The sequence below is a fragment of the Canis lupus genome, chromosome 33 (genome assembly GCF_003254725.2).
Source record: "Canis lupus dingo isolate Sandy chromosome 33, ASM325472v2, whole genome shotgun sequence".
Classification (NCBI taxonomy): domain Eukaryota; kingdom Metazoa; phylum Chordata; class Mammalia; order Carnivora; family Canidae; genus Canis; species Canis lupus.
In genome coordinates, this window is record NC_064275.1 from 29,760,173 (window position 1) to 29,775,701 (window position 15,529).

General features: G+C 40.5%; 1 protein-coding gene across 1 annotated transcript in view; it reads right to left on the reverse strand.

The window, feature by feature from the left end:
• RNF168 (ring finger protein 168) overlaps positions 1 to 15,529 on the reverse strand; it is a 33,405-nt gene that overhangs the window by 16,737 nt on the left and 1,139 nt on the right. The window contains exon 3 of the mRNA XM_025474099.3: positions 2,028 to 2,104. Within this exon, the coding sequence (XP_025329884.1) occupies positions 2,028 to 2,104 (77 nt within the window). The remainder of the gene's footprint in view (positions 1 to 2,027; positions 2,105 to 15,529) is intronic.

Below are 15,529 nucleotides of genomic sequence, written 5' to 3' on the forward strand. Positions count from 1 at the left end.
CCACTAATAATGATAGAGTAAAACACTGGTGGAAGACCTCTTCCAACAGAAAACAAGTTTAAAACCTGGACATTATACAATAAGCAACTACCAAAGGAGATAGAGTGAACATAATCAGACCAACTGCTCCTCCTGGCTTTAAGCCTGGAGCTAACATAACCTAACACCTGTGGAAGCTAAAACACACTTCCGGTCCCTTGATATTCTAAGGTTCACAGGCAGGGATGCCTGGGTGGCTCAGCGGTTGATCCTCTGCCTTCAGCTCAGGAAGTGATCCTGGGGCCCTGGGATCCAGTACCACATCGGGCTCCCTGTGGAGAGCCTGAGTCTCCCTCTGCCTGTGTCTCTGCCTCTCTCTCTCTGTGTGTCTCTCATGAATAAATAAAATCCTAAATAAATAAATAAATAGTTTACAGACAATTTACTGGGGAAAAGACGCTCATTATAATACATGGGGATAAAATAAGGGAATATTTGTATGAAATTAAAAAAAAAAATCGGGATCCCTGGGTGGCGCAGCGGTTTGGCGCCTGCCTTTGGCCCAGGGCGCGATCCTGGAGACCCGGGATCGAATCCCATGTCGGGCTTCCGGTGCATGGAGCCTGCTTCTCCCTCTGCCTATGTCTCTGCCTCTGTGTGTGTGTGTGTGTGTGTGTGTGTGTGTGTGACTATCATAAATAAATTTAAAAAATTAAAAAAAAAAAAAAATCAACCTCAACCCCTACCTCATGTCATAGTCAAAAACTAACTGAATGGATTATCAATCTAAACATAACTAAAACAAATTCTAGAAGAAACTTTTTGTGACTTTTGGGTTAAGCAAAGTTATCAAAATTTATAGCTAAGATCAGTGAATTTTCCTATATTGAACCTTACCATAGATAAATTCTACCTCAACAAAGCTTTCTTTTTTTTTTTAAAGAAAAACTATGCCAATACCATTTTTCAACCATCAGATTAGCAATAATGCAAAAGTCTGCGAGTACTCTGTTGGCAAGGGTATTTTGAAATAGGCATTCTCAACAGAAATGCAAAACGGTATCCCTACGAAGGAGAATTTGGCAGTTCTAAGAAATCTACAGTATCATTTATGCTTCAACCTGGCAATATCATGTCTAGCAATTACTCAGAAGGTATACTTATAATATTAAAATATGTATGCACAGTATTATTTGTAGTTAGAAAATACTGGAAACTATTTTTCTTTCTCTTGAGTGATATGGAGTGATTTCCAGGAAATATTACCAAGGAAAAAAAAGGAAGGTTCAAAAGAGCATATAATATTACATATTATATGTAATATGTAATTACATATAAGTCCAGGGGTGCTTGCCTTGTTTATCTCTACAAAAAACACAAAAGGAAGGATAAACTACACAGAGATAAAACTGGTTATCTACAATGTGGTGGGCACAGGGTAGGTAAGATACCGGAGGGAGTATCCTCTCTGACAATAACTTTTTATATAATTTTTACTTTTGGATGCATATTAAAATCCTACACATTCAAAAATATACAAAGAAATCCATAAAGATGGGATGGGAAAATAGAAAAAAAAAATCACTATTACATAAGGGCACCAATTATATATAAATAAATTAAAGCTAGTTTGTAACTATTGTGAACACATGTAAAAAATAGAGTCTTTGTAAAGTACATTTTTAATTTATATTTCAATATATATTATTTATACAGGCATATATATGGCACCTTGGTGGCTCCGGCAGATAAACCTCCGACTTCTTAATTTTGGCTCAGATCCCACAACCCCTTAATTTTGGGGTTGTGGGATCAAGCCCCTCGAGAAGCACCATGCTGAGTGCTGAGTATGGAGACTGCTTAAGACTCTCTCCCTCCCTCTGCATCTCACCCCAACCCCTGGCACATGCATACTATCTCTAAAAATAAATAAATAAAAATAAATAAATAAAAATAAATATTTTTAAAAACCCCACAAAACTGTAAGCAAAATCTGAAATTGAAAACTGAAGAATGTTCCCCAAAAAGAATAACTATTTAGTACCTACCTTGCTTATCTCCTCTTCATATTCTCTTCTCAATTCTCCAGGTTTACTTAATAAGCGAACTGGCTGATAGTCATCAACTGTTTCAGATCAAGAAAGAAAATATTATTACAGATAATACAGAATTTTAAGGCTGGCTTTGGTCTTTCATTAAATCTATGTTGGGGCAGACCCAGTGGTGCAGCGGTTTAGTGCAGCCTGCAGCCCAGGGCTTGATCCTGGAGACCCTGGATCAAGTCCCAGGTCAGGCTCTCTGCATGGTGCCTGCTTCTCCCTCTGCCTGTGTCTCTGCCTCCCTCTCTCTGTGTCTCTATGAATAAATAAATAAAGCCTTTAAAAAAAAATAAAGTTTAAAAAAATAAATAAATAAACCTATATTGGCCTGATCCCAGATTGCCAGGATCAAGTCCCACATTGGGCTCCCTGCATGGAGCCTGCTTCTCCCTCTGCCTATGTCTCTGCCTCTCTCTCTTTCTGTGTCTCTCATGAATAAATAAAATCTTAAAAAAAAAAAAAAAAAGGTAATCTCTACATTCAACATAGGGCTTGAACTTTCAACCCAAAAATCAACAGTCACACTTTCTACTATGGCCAGCCATGCGCCTGCCTATGGAATTCCATTTTATTTTTTAAAGATTTATTTTTAACTTGAGAGAGAAAGAGAGCATGAGCAGGGGAAGGAAGGGGCAGAGGCAGAGGGAGAAGACTAGACTCCACTCAACTCAGGGCTCAATCCCAGAACCCCAGGCCAAGATCATGACCCAAACCCAAGCAATGACTGAGCCACCCAGGAGCCCCTGGAATTCCATTCATTTATTTATTTAGATTTTATTTGAGAAAGAGAGAGAGAGAGCACAAACTAGGGGGAAAGGGAGAAGCAGGCCTCCCACTGAGCAGGGAGCCCAATGTGGGGCTTGATCCCAGGCCACGGATCATGACCTGGGCCAAAGGCAGCTGCTTAATCAAATGAGCCCCCAGGTATCCTGGAATTCCATTTTATTTTTTTTTAATTTTTTTTAAATTTTTATTTATTTATGATAGTCACACAGAGAGAGAGAGAATGAGAGAGGCAGAGACACAGGGAGAGGGAGAAGCAGGCTTCATGCACTGGGAGCCCGACGTGGGATTCGATCCCAGGTCTCCAGGATCGCGCCCTGGGCCAAAGGCGGGCGCCAAACTGCTGTGTCACCCAGGGATCCCTGGAATTCCATTTTAAAAGAAAGTCCAGGGGTGCTTGCCTTGTTCGGTCAATAAAGCATGGGACTCTTGGATGTTGGGGTCATGAGTTTGAGCCCCATGTTGGGTTAAGTTTAATAAAAAAACTTAAAAAGAATGAAAGAAAAATAGAAAGTCCAGAGGTTTTCTGGTTCAAAACGGCACATGAATACATATACTTAACTCATGTTCTACAATCTATTAAAATAACAGTAAAGGAAATTTTAAACAGTCATCTTACAACAGCAAAGAGATTAGGGGAAGGGTCAATCGGTAAACAAGAAACAAATTTGGGGACACCTGAGTGGCTCAGCGGTTAAGTATCTGCCTTTGGCCCAGGGTGTGACCCTGGGGTCTTGGGATCAAGTCCCACATCAGGCTCCCTGCATGGAGCCTGCTTTCTCCCTCTGCCTGTGTCTCTGCCTTTCTCTTTCTCTCATGATTAAATAAATAAAATCTTAAAAAAAAAATTTATCGATTATCGATGTATTTATTAGAGAAGGAGAGAGAGTACGTGTACATACCACTGCGCACAGGAGCAGAGGGAGGGCAGACGCAGACTCCCCACTGAATGTGGAGCTGACCAGGGGCTCAATCTTATAACCCTCAGATCATGACCTGAGTCAAAATCAGGAGTCGGACGCCTGACCCACTAAGCCACCTAGGTGCCCCTCAAAAGTCATTTTTTGAAAGAAACTGAATTGTCTGGACAGAGCCAGCACAGCTAATATGAGAGGTGATGGCCTGTAAGCCTTCTAAAATCTGGCACTTAAGGGTGGGAAAGCATAAATGCCAAACATAACCTCAAACTGTCCACCAGTCACCAATGCCAAAGTATGCACAAGGACTGTTATTCTAGGGCCTCAGTTTGATTTGACTGATTGATTGAAGGGCCTCATTTTTAAATATAAAAGCAAAACCAAGGATCATCAGACATTTAAAACAAATCTATAGCATTAAAGAAACACTAAGCCACAAAGAGGGGAATAAAACCATCTTGAGTTAAATTCAGAAAAAACACAACTGCTTGTTTATAGGGACAGCTATTACTAAACTCCAGCTGACTACTGCCACCAGGAAACTTAGGTCTGTCCTTGCCATATTTTCTGATTTTTTCAAGACAATTCAGAAATCCATTTTAATGTGAAATCTCCCAATTTTAAATGTTGGCACTGAATGGGTCACAGAAAACAAAACATGTCTGTGGGCTTTGTATGGTTTGCAGCCAGTAGTTTGCAAATTCACAGAGTAACTAAAAACAGTAATATAACTCTATAGTAGGTAGTAGGTAGCAGTGAAATACACTAAATTCTCATTTTAGCTCTTGAGGATTCATTTGAGGCAATACAGTGAGAAATACAGTGTAAAGCTCCTGAGAAAAAAGCACAGGCTCGAAACAAAGCGAAGACAGGAGAAACAGCACTTCAACTATAGCACTACTAATAAAGGAGGATAGGGTATGTATAGAGAGGTAGTGTAATATCAGATGTGACAGCTTATGGGGTGGCAAATTTTTCCTATAAAGGGCAAAATAATAAATATTTTTTGTGGGTGAGGTGGTCTTTACTGCAATGACTCAACTCTTGCCATTGTAAGCACAAAAGCAGCCATTGATATAGATGAGTGCCTCCATTCCAATAACACGTCATTTACAAAAAAAGATGAAGGTCAAATTTGGCCTCTGGACCCCAAAGTTCTCAGAAATTATGTGTTATGTGTGTATACATGTGTAGTGGTATGGTGAACATTAAAAAATTACAGGCATTGAAAAGGGAAATTTTTGCTTATTTTACCCTTAAAGAGTTTGCTTATTAGTAAAAAATAAAAATAGCTAAGGGTACCTGGGTGGCTCAGTGGTAAAGCCTCTGCCTTTGGCTCAGGTCATGATCCTGGGGTCCTGGGATCAAGTGCCACATCAGGCTCCCCACAAGGAGCCTGCTTCTCCCTTGGCCTGTGTCTCTGCCTCTCTTTCTGCGTCTCTCATGAATAAACAAATTAAAATCTTAAATAAATAAAAAACAGCTAAAATATTACGAAAATTAAAAGACAACCCACAGGAGGAAAATACTTGCAAATAATTTATCTGATAAGGCATTAATATCAAGAACATATAAAGAACTCCAACAACTCAACAACAAAAAACAAACCCAATTAAAAAAATGGGTAAAGGGGCAGCCCGGGTGGCTCAGCAGTTTAGTGCCCACTTTCAGCCCAGGGCACGATCCTGGAGACCCGGGATTGAATCCCACATCGGGCTCCCGGTGCATGGAGCCTGCTTCTCCCTCTGCCTATGTCTCTGCCTCTCTCTCTATCATAAATAAATAAAAATTTAAAAAAATAAAATAAAATAAAAATCTTAAAAAAGAAAAGGTAAAAAAATAATAAAAAAATGGGTAAAGGATTCAAACATTTTTCAAAAAATGCGACATAAGTGGCCAACAAGCACATAAGAAGATGTTAATATCACTAGTCATTAGGGAAATGCAAATCAAAACAACAAAGAGATACCACTTCATAACCATTAAGATGGTTATTATAAAACAAAACTTTTTAAGATTTTTTTTTTAAAGATTTTATTTATTCAGTCACACGGGGGGGGGGGGGGGGGGGGGGGGGGGGACAGAGACACAGGCAGAGAGAGAAGCAGGCTCCATGCAGGAAGCCCGATGTGGGAATCGATCCCAGGTCTCCAAGATCGTACCCTGGGCCAAAGGCAGGCGCCAAACCACTGTGCCACCCAGGGATCCCTATAAAACAAAACTTAAGTGTTGACAAGGAGATGGAGAAACTGAAATCCTTATGCACTGTTCATAAAAGTGTAAAATGGTGCAGCAGCTATGGAAAACAATATAGTGGTTGCACAAATAATTAAAGAGAATTACCATATGACCCAGCAATTCCCTTCTGGGTACATACAGCCAAAAGGTGGAAGTAATCCAAGTGTTTATCAGCAGATAAATGAATAAAATGTGGTAAATACAGAGGAATATTATTCAGTTATAAAATGGGATGAAAATAAATAAATAAAATGGAATGAAATTCTTGGTTTTTTTCTAAAAGATTTTTAAAAATTAATTTATTTGAGAGAGAGAAAACATGTGGGGAAGGGTAGAGGGCAAAGCAGCCCAAAGAAGGGCTGAATCTCAGGACCCCAGGATCACGACCTGAGTCAAAGGCAGACGCTTAACCAACTGAGCCAACCACGTACCCCATGAAATTCTGACATACTATATAACAATAATTAACCTTGAAGATATTATGCTAAGTGAAAAAAGTCAGACACAAAAGAACTAATACCTATTATGATTCTACTTATATGAAGGTACCTATAGTAGTCAAATTTGACAGCAAGTAGAATGGTGGTTGCCAGGGGTTACGGGAAGGAGGAATTGGGGAGTTATTGTGTAATGGCTATAGTTTTAATTGTGGAGAATGAAAAGTTCTGGAGATGGATGGTGGTGATGGCTGCACATCAATGTGACTGCACTCCATGCCACTGAACTGTATACTTAGAAACAATTAAAATGGGGACACCTGGGTTGGCTAAGCGTCCAACTCCGATTTCAGCTCAGGTCATCATCTCAGTGTTGCAAGATGGAACCCTGCTTGAAGCTCCACACTCAGAGGACAGTCGGCTTGAGATCTCTCTCTCTCTCTCTCTGGCTCCTATCCCAAGTCACTCTCTCTAAAATAAACAAAATCTTAAAAAAAATCAAAATGGCAAATTTTCTGTTAAATGTATTTTGCCACCATAAAAAAACAAAAATCAAAACTTGTTATAAAGAAAACTACATAAAATAAAATAAAAAATAAATAAATAAGAAATAATAAAAATAAATAATAATAATAAATAAATAAATAAATAAATATTTAAAAAGGGATCCCTGGGTGGCGCAGCGGTTTGGCGCCTGCCTTTGGCCCAGGGCGCGATCCTGGAGACCCGGGATCGAATCCCACGTCGGGCTCCCGGTGCATAGAGCCTGCTTCTCCCTCTGCCTGTGTCTGACTCTCTCTCTCTCTGTGTGTGTGTGTGACTATCAAAAAATAAATAAATAAATAAAAAGAAAACTACAGGAGGATGGCTTGTTTCCTTCCCCTTAGAGAGTAGCATACTCTTTGTGGTCATTTTTTTTTTTTTAAAGGTTTTATCTATTTATTCATAGTCACAGAGAGAAAGAGGCAGAGACAGAGGCAGAGAGAGAAGAAGCAGGCTCCATGCTGGAGCCCGATGTGGGACTCGATCCTGGATCCCCAGGATCACACCCCAGGTTGCAGGAGGCGCCAAACCGCTGCGCCACCAGGGCTGCCCTCTTTGTGGTCATTTTGTAGAAAAAAAGCCACCGTGGATCATCACCCATGGTTAATGCCTTGGGTGGCAACACTGGATTTTCATTTGACGATTTAAAATGGCTTTGGAATAAACATTAAAAAAGAAAAGAAAAAAGAAAACCACAGGGCTAAAATGGAGACACTTAAGGCTCCACATAAGTAAATGAAGATTTAATATCTAAACTAACTTTAGGGGCATCTGGGTGGCTCAGCTGGTTAATTGCCATCTGCCTTTGGCTCAGGTCATGATCTCAGGGTCCCATGATCGAGCTCTACATGGGGATCCCTGCTCATCAAGGAGTCAGCTTCTCCTTTTCCTTCCAAGTTAATCAAAGAATTGAATGTCCAAATACTGGACCAAAATAAAAGATCACAATAAACCTAACTTGAGCAATTAAGTCATTCATAAAATTACATTACTTTCATCACTCAATTTGATTCTGCTTGTATCATGCCAGAAATAGTTTTCTTCTTCCAATTAAATTTGCTCACCCAATAATGAAAAAAAAAAAATTTGCTCATCCAATCTTCCTCTGAAGCCTGAAGTAGGGTTCCTTGATTCTTCTAGTTTCTGGTGGTTTACCAGCAATCTTTGGTGTTCACTGGTTTGTAGGTGCATTACTCTAACCCTCTGTCTTCACATAGTGTTCCCACTACGGGTTTTCTTATCATTCTCCTTCTGTGTGTCTGTCTCTGTTCAAATTTTCCATTTATGAGGACACCAGTCATAATGGATTAAGAACCACAACACTAACGACCTAAAATTGACTACCCCTGTAAAGATCTTATTTCCAAAAAAATATCTTATTTCCAAATAAGGTATGAAGTATAGAAGTTAGGAGTTAAACATTTCTTTTCCAAGGAGACACAATTCAACATATAACAACGTGTAATTGGTCTTCACTGAAAAACTATAAAACATTACTGAGGGAAATTGAAGATTTAAATCAATGGAGAGAAAGACTGTTTTCACAGGTACAAGGGCTCTATGGTGTTAACATATCAATTCTCCCCAAATTGATCCAAAGATCCAACACAACCCAAATCAACTCCTACTACACTTTTGGTAGAAAGTGGCAGGTTGATTTAAAAATCTACACGAGGGGGACGCTTGGGTGGCTCAGCGGTTGAGCATCTGCCTTTGGCTCAGGGCATGATCCCGGGTTCTCGGGAAACCCACAGGTTTCCTGCATGGAGCCTGCTTCTCCCTCTGCCTGTGTCTCTCATGAATAAATAAAATTAAATTAAATTTAAAAATCTACATGAGGGAAGCCTTGGTGGTTCAGCTGTGTAGCACCGCCTCTGGCCCAGGGCATGATCCTGGAGACCAGGATCGAGTCCCACATCGGGCTTCCTGCATGGAGCCTGCTTCTCCCTCTGCCTGTGTCTCTGCCTCTGTGTGTATGTGTCTCTCATGAATAAATAAATAAAATCTTAAAAAAAAAAAAATCTACATGAAAATACAAAGGACCTAGAATACCCAGAACAAACATGAATAATAATAATAAAACTGGAGATCTATTACTATGTGACTTCAAGATTTTCTGTAAAGCCACAGGAATCAACAGTATGATTTTAACATTAAAATCAACAAATCGGGAAGCCTGGGTGGGTCAGCCGTTTGGCGCCGCCTTCAGCCCAGGGTGTGATCCTGGAGACCCGGGATCGAGTCCCGCATCGGGCTTCCTGCATAGAGCTTGCTTCTCCCTCTGCCTGTGTCTCTGCCTCTCTCTCATGAATAAATAAATAAAATCTTAAAAAAAATAATAAACAAATATCCCTGTAAATTGTCCTAGGAACATATAGCAAATGAAGAAATATTTCCCAAAAAATTTACTAAATCTCAGTAAGAAAAATGAGAATCTGTAGCACTTGAACCACAACCTTCTCCCCACCTTCCCCAAGCCAAATAAGAAGTTGGTTCCATTTCAAGTGGGGTGGCCAACTAATGATGTTGGCTACGATAGTTTGTACTTGTTTTTTGATGTTTCTATGGAGGGTTGACAGCTTGGAGCTGCCTGCCATTTTTCTGACAGCACTCTATCAGCCTTCTTTTAAGTACTTACCACTAAAATTGGCATCATTTTCAAGAATGCCCTTATGCTTGGACTTCTCTACAGTCTATTGTAAATAAAGCCATTTTCTTTGCAGGAGATCTTTGGAGCTCTCAGTTCTTATGGTCTGCCTCTTTCCCTGGGCAAAATCTGAGTTACTGCTCTAGAGCTGGAAGGCAAAGACTATAGCTTACTTCTTTCCTTATGAACAGGTCATTAGGCAGGCATAGTAGCCTCCACAGTCTTCTTGGCTTTCCTGCTCTAGAACCTTTGCCCTATGAGTGAGCTGTGATGAAGGCAAGGGGACCCTAATATTCTCTACCTGCTTTGCCGAGGTAACAAACGCTTCCTTTCTCTGAGTATGAAATGGATGGAGGGGGATCCCTGGGTGGCACAGGGGTTTGGCGCCTGCCTTTGGCCCAGGGCCCGATCCGGGAGACCCTGGATCGATTCCCACGTCGGGCTCCCAGTGCATGGAGCCTGCTTCTCCTTCTGCCTGTGTCTCTGCCTCTCTCTCTCTCTGTGACTATCATAAATAAATAAAAATTAATAAAAAAAAAATTTGAAATGGATGGAGAAAGGGAACCCATAGTTTCTCAGGTCCACTCATCTGGAATTGAGCCTCTGCAACAGTGAGCTGGAAGGGATAAGACATGCTGGCAGTTTGTTCTTCCCAGAGGGATGCTACAGTCCTTTACCAGGAGCTGGAGAGACAGGGAGTCCTGGCTTGGCTACCTCAATTGAAATGGAGGCTCCTTATTATTTAGCTGGGTAGTGGGACGTTAGAACTCTAGAAAACGATCAAAGGTTTACAACAACCAAGAAAATGGCAAATCAGGGAAAAAAAGCAACTTCAAAATAGTAGGAAAGTTTTGTGGCACTTTTGCTCTTGCCTCACGTCCTCAGTGTAGTGGTAGTCTTGAACAAGGATATCCACATTCTCAGAATGGGACACTGGTTCCTGGTTCTGGAGGGGGTGGAACATACCCAGGGCAAGACACATGCTCCAAAAACACACAACAAGACCCCAAACTTTCACTGATCCCTAGGCTCAGTGCAAGCCTGGCTAACTGCTGAAGAACTGCCTCCACACTGAGCCAATGTTTCAAGACAAAAAGGTGCTTTCTTGTTTTGTTTCTTTAGCTCCTGACATTAAAGGACATCTGTCAAAATGCTAACTGAACAGAAGCTAAGGCACAGAGACTCAGGTGACCACACACAACAAGGCATACAGTCTTTGCAAAAATAGTTTGGTAAAGTTAGTAAACAAACGGACCATTATTCAACAATCGAAGAAAATGGTAAACTCTGGGGAAAGGAAGAAATCTGATTTCCAGTGTCACCACATTGTAACATTCAAATGTCCAATTTTCTCAAAAAAAAAAAAAAAGTCACAGGGCATACAAAGAAACAAGGAAGCATGGACAATTCAAAGGAATAAAATAAATTAACAAACTATTTTTGAGGAAGTCCAGACATCAGACTTCCTACTAAAAACTTTAAAACAGTCATCATCAACAAAGGGCACTAACAAAACTGGATATTCACATATAAAAAAAGAAATAAATTGGACCCTTACCCCACACCATACTAAACAAATTAGATCAAAATGGATAAAAGACTCAAGAATAAGACCTGAAACTATAGAATTCCTGTAAGAAAACAGGAAAAAGCTTCATGACATTGAAGTTTAGCAATAATTTCTTGGTATGACACCAAAACCACAAGTACAAAAAGCAAAAATAGATAAACAGGACTATAGCAAACTTAATAACTTCTGTGCATCAAAGTACATAATCAGTAGAGTGAAATAGCAACCCATGGAATGGGAGAAAATATTTGCAAATCTTATCTGATAAGGAGTTAACATCTAGAATATAGGGATCCCTGGGTGGCTCAGCAGTTTGGCGCCTGCCTTTGGCCCAGGGCGCGATCCTGGAGACCCGGGATCAAATCCCACGTCGGGCTCCCAGTGCATGGAGCCTGCTTCTCCCTCTGCCTGTGTGCCTCTCTCTCTCTCTGTGTGTGACTATCATAAAAAAAAAAAAAAAAAAAAAAAAAAAAAAAAATCTAGAATATATAAACACCAACAACTAAACAACAAAAAATCTGATTTTAAAACTAGCAAAAGACTTGAATAAACAATTCTCCAAAGATATACAACCAAAAAAATACATGAAAAGATGTTCAAAATTATTAGTCATTAGGGAAATGCAAACCAAAACCAAAATGAGACAGCATCTCATACTCATTAAGATGGTTTTATTTATTTATTTTTAAATACCTTATTTATTCATGAGAAACAGAGAGAGCAGACACAGGCAGGGAGAGAAGCAGGCTCCATGCAGGGAGCCCGACGTGGGACTCAATCCCAGGTCTCCAGCATCATGCCCTGGAATGAAGGCGGCGCTAAACCGGAGCCACCTGGACTGCCCAGGATGGCTTTATTAAAAAAAAACCCAAAAGTAAGAAAGTAACAAGTGCTGACAACGATATGGAAAAATGGGAGTCCTTGCACATTGCTAGTGGAAATGTAAAAGAGTGCAACTGCTATGGAAGAGTACTGCAATTCCACAAAAACAAAAAACCAAACCAAACCAACAAAAAACACCCACAGAAATAACATGATCCAGCAATTTCTTTCTGGGTACATACTCAAAGGAGTTGAAAGCTGGAACTCAAAAACATACTTGCCCGCCACCATTCATAGCAGCATTATACACAACAGCCAAAAGGCAGAAGTGACCCAAGTGTCCACTGACAAACAAAATGTGGTAAATACCTCCAATGGAGTATTATTCAGCCATAGAAAGGAATAAAATTCTTTTTTTTTCTTTAAGTAGGCTCCATGCTGGCCATGGAGCCCAGTGAGGGGCTTGAACTCCTGACCCTGAGATTAAGACCTGAGCTGAGATCGAGAGCCAAACATTTAACTTCAGAAAGGAATGAAATTCTAACTACAATACGGAAGATCCTTGAAGACACTAAGTGAAATAAATAAGCCAGATACAAAAGGACAAATATTTTGATTCTACTTATATGAGATACCTAAAGTGATCAAATTCATAGAAGCCCGAAGTAGCATGATGGTTAAAAGGGCTGGAGGGAGAGGGAACTGGGGAGTTATTGTTTAATGGGTATGGCGTTTCAGTTTGGGAAGATGAAAGAGTTCAGGAGGATGGTGGTGATGGTTGCACACCAGAGTGACTATCCTTAAGGCCACCGAACTGTATAGTCAAAAATGGTGGAAATTATAAATTTTTATGCATGCTTGACTACAATTAAAAGACACAGATACTAAGATACCACTTCACATCTACTAGAATGACTATTTAATACGCGCACACACACCGGGCAGCGTCGGTAGCTAAGCGGTTTAGCGCCACCTTCAACCCAGGGCGTGATCCCGGGGTCCTGGGATCGACCTCGGAGCCTCCCACATCAGGCTCCCTGTATGGAGCCTGCTTCTCCTTCTGGCTCTCTGTGTCTCCCATGAATAAATAAATAAAATCTATTTTTTTCTATTTATTTATTCATGAGAGACAGAGAGAGAGAGAGAGAGAGAGAGGCAGAGGGAGAAGCAGGCTCCACGCAGGGAGCCTGATGTGGGACTTGATCCCGGGACTCCAGGATCATGCCCTGGGCCAAAGGCAGGCGCTCAACCACTGAGCCACCCAGGCTTCCCAAAAAAATAAAATCTTTAAAAAAAAAAAAAAATGCACACACACCAAAAAAAAAAAAAAAAACAACAGAAAATAACAAGTGTTGGTGAGGATGCAGAGAAACTGGAACCATTATACGTTGTAGGTGGGAATGCAGAATGGCAAAGCCCTGTGGAAAAATTTGGCAGTTCCTTAAAAAGCTAAACAGAGAACTACCGTATAAATTGAGTACTTCCAATCCTAGGTACATATACAAAAGTACTGGAAACATTCTAATACTTTATATATGAATATTCATATCAGCACTACTCAAATAGGCAAAAGATGGAAACAACTCAAATGTTCATCCATAAATGAAAGGATAAACAAAATATAATAATACAATCCATAAAATACTATTTAGTTCTACAAAGGAAGGAAGTACTGATACTTAACTGTGTATAATCTTGAAACATAAGTGAAAGCCAGACACAACAGATCACATATTGTAGGAATACACTTGTATGAAATACCTAGAACAAGCAAATACATAGAGACAAAGTAGACAGAAACATGGGGAGGACCCCTTCTGCTCAGGGTGTGATCCTGAGGTCCTGGGATGGAGTCCCACATCGGGCTCCCTGTGAGGAGCCTGCTTCTCTACCTTTCTCTTGAATAAATATATAAAAATCAGAAAAAGAAAGAAAGAAAGAAAGAAAGAAAGAAAGAAAGAAAGAAAGAAAGAAAGAAAGAAAGAAAGAAAGAGAAAGAAAGAAAGAAAGAAAGAAAGAAAGAAAGAAAGAAAGAAAAGAAAAGAAAAGAAAAGAAAGAAAAAGGAAGGAAGGAAGGAAGGAAGGAAGGAAGGAAGGAAGGAAGGAAGGAAGGAAGGAAGGAAAAGAAAGAAAAGAAAGAGAAACACAGGAGTAAAGAGTGGGAAAACAGAAGAATGGAGAACCATTGCCTAATAGCTAAAGAATTTGGGGTGAGGAAAAAGTTTTGGAAACAGTGCTGAAAGTTGTACACCGTGAATATAATTAATGCCATTAGGCAGCCCGGGTGGCTCAGTTTAGCGCCGCCTTCAGCCCAGGGTGTTCCTGAAGACCCGGGATCCAGTCCCACGTCTGGCTCCCTGCATGGAGCCTGCTTCTCTCTCTGCCTCTCTCTTTCTCACGAATAGATTTTTTTTTTAATGCCATTAAGGGGAACCCTGGGTGGCGCAGCGGTTTAGCGCCTGCCTTTGGCCCAGGGCGCGATCCTGGAGACTAGGGATCGAATCCCACGTCAGGCTTCTGGTGCATGGAGCCTGCTTTTCTCCCTCTGCTTGTGTCTCTGCCTCTCTCGCTCTCTCTCTCTGTGCGACTATCATAAAAAAAAATTAAATTAAATTAAAAAATACCATTAATACGCTTTAACAAACTTAAAATGGTTAAAATGGCCAATGTTATGCTTTATAGATTTCACCACGATTTTGAAAAAGAAAAAAAAAAAAAAAAAAAAAAAAAACCTCATGATGTAAAATACCAAAGCCACTGAACTGTGAACTTCACATGTATCCATTTGTGGGATGCCTGGGTGGCTCAGTGGTTGAACAGCTGCCTTTGGCTCAGGGTCCTGGGATCCGGTCCTGCATTGGGATCCTCAGAGGGAGCCTTGCTTCTCCCTCTATCTCTCATGAATAAATAAATAAAATCTTTAAAATAAAGAATGACTGAACTAGGGGCCCTTGGGTGGCTCAATGGTGGAGCATCTGCGTTCAGTTCAGGTCAGGATCTTGGGGTGCTGGGATGAGTCCAGCATCCGGCTCCCTGCATGGAACCTGCTTCTTCTCCCTCTGCCTGTGTTTCTCCACACACACACACACACACACACACACACACACCGGTGTCTCTGATGAATAACTAAATAAAATCTGCAAAAAAAAAAAAAAAATCACTGAACTAAATGGAAACGGTCACTGAAAGCTATTTTTAGGTTCACTGCATGCTTAAGAATTAAATGACTGGAGATGCACAGCCAGGTAAGTTTCTGTATTTCCGGTGCTGCTGCTGCTCCGCGGACTACTGCTCATCTGTCAATATTTATGTCACCTTCACAAAACGGAAAGCTCTATGTGGGCCATTCTTGGGGTGTTGGTTGTTTCTTAACTTTTCATTTTTAACCCAACTGAACAGTAGCCTGGGCATTATAACAATGGACAAAATCTTAACCGTCGACCTCGACATTTTGGGATCCATAAAACCCAAACCCTCGAGGAAAAAAAAATCTA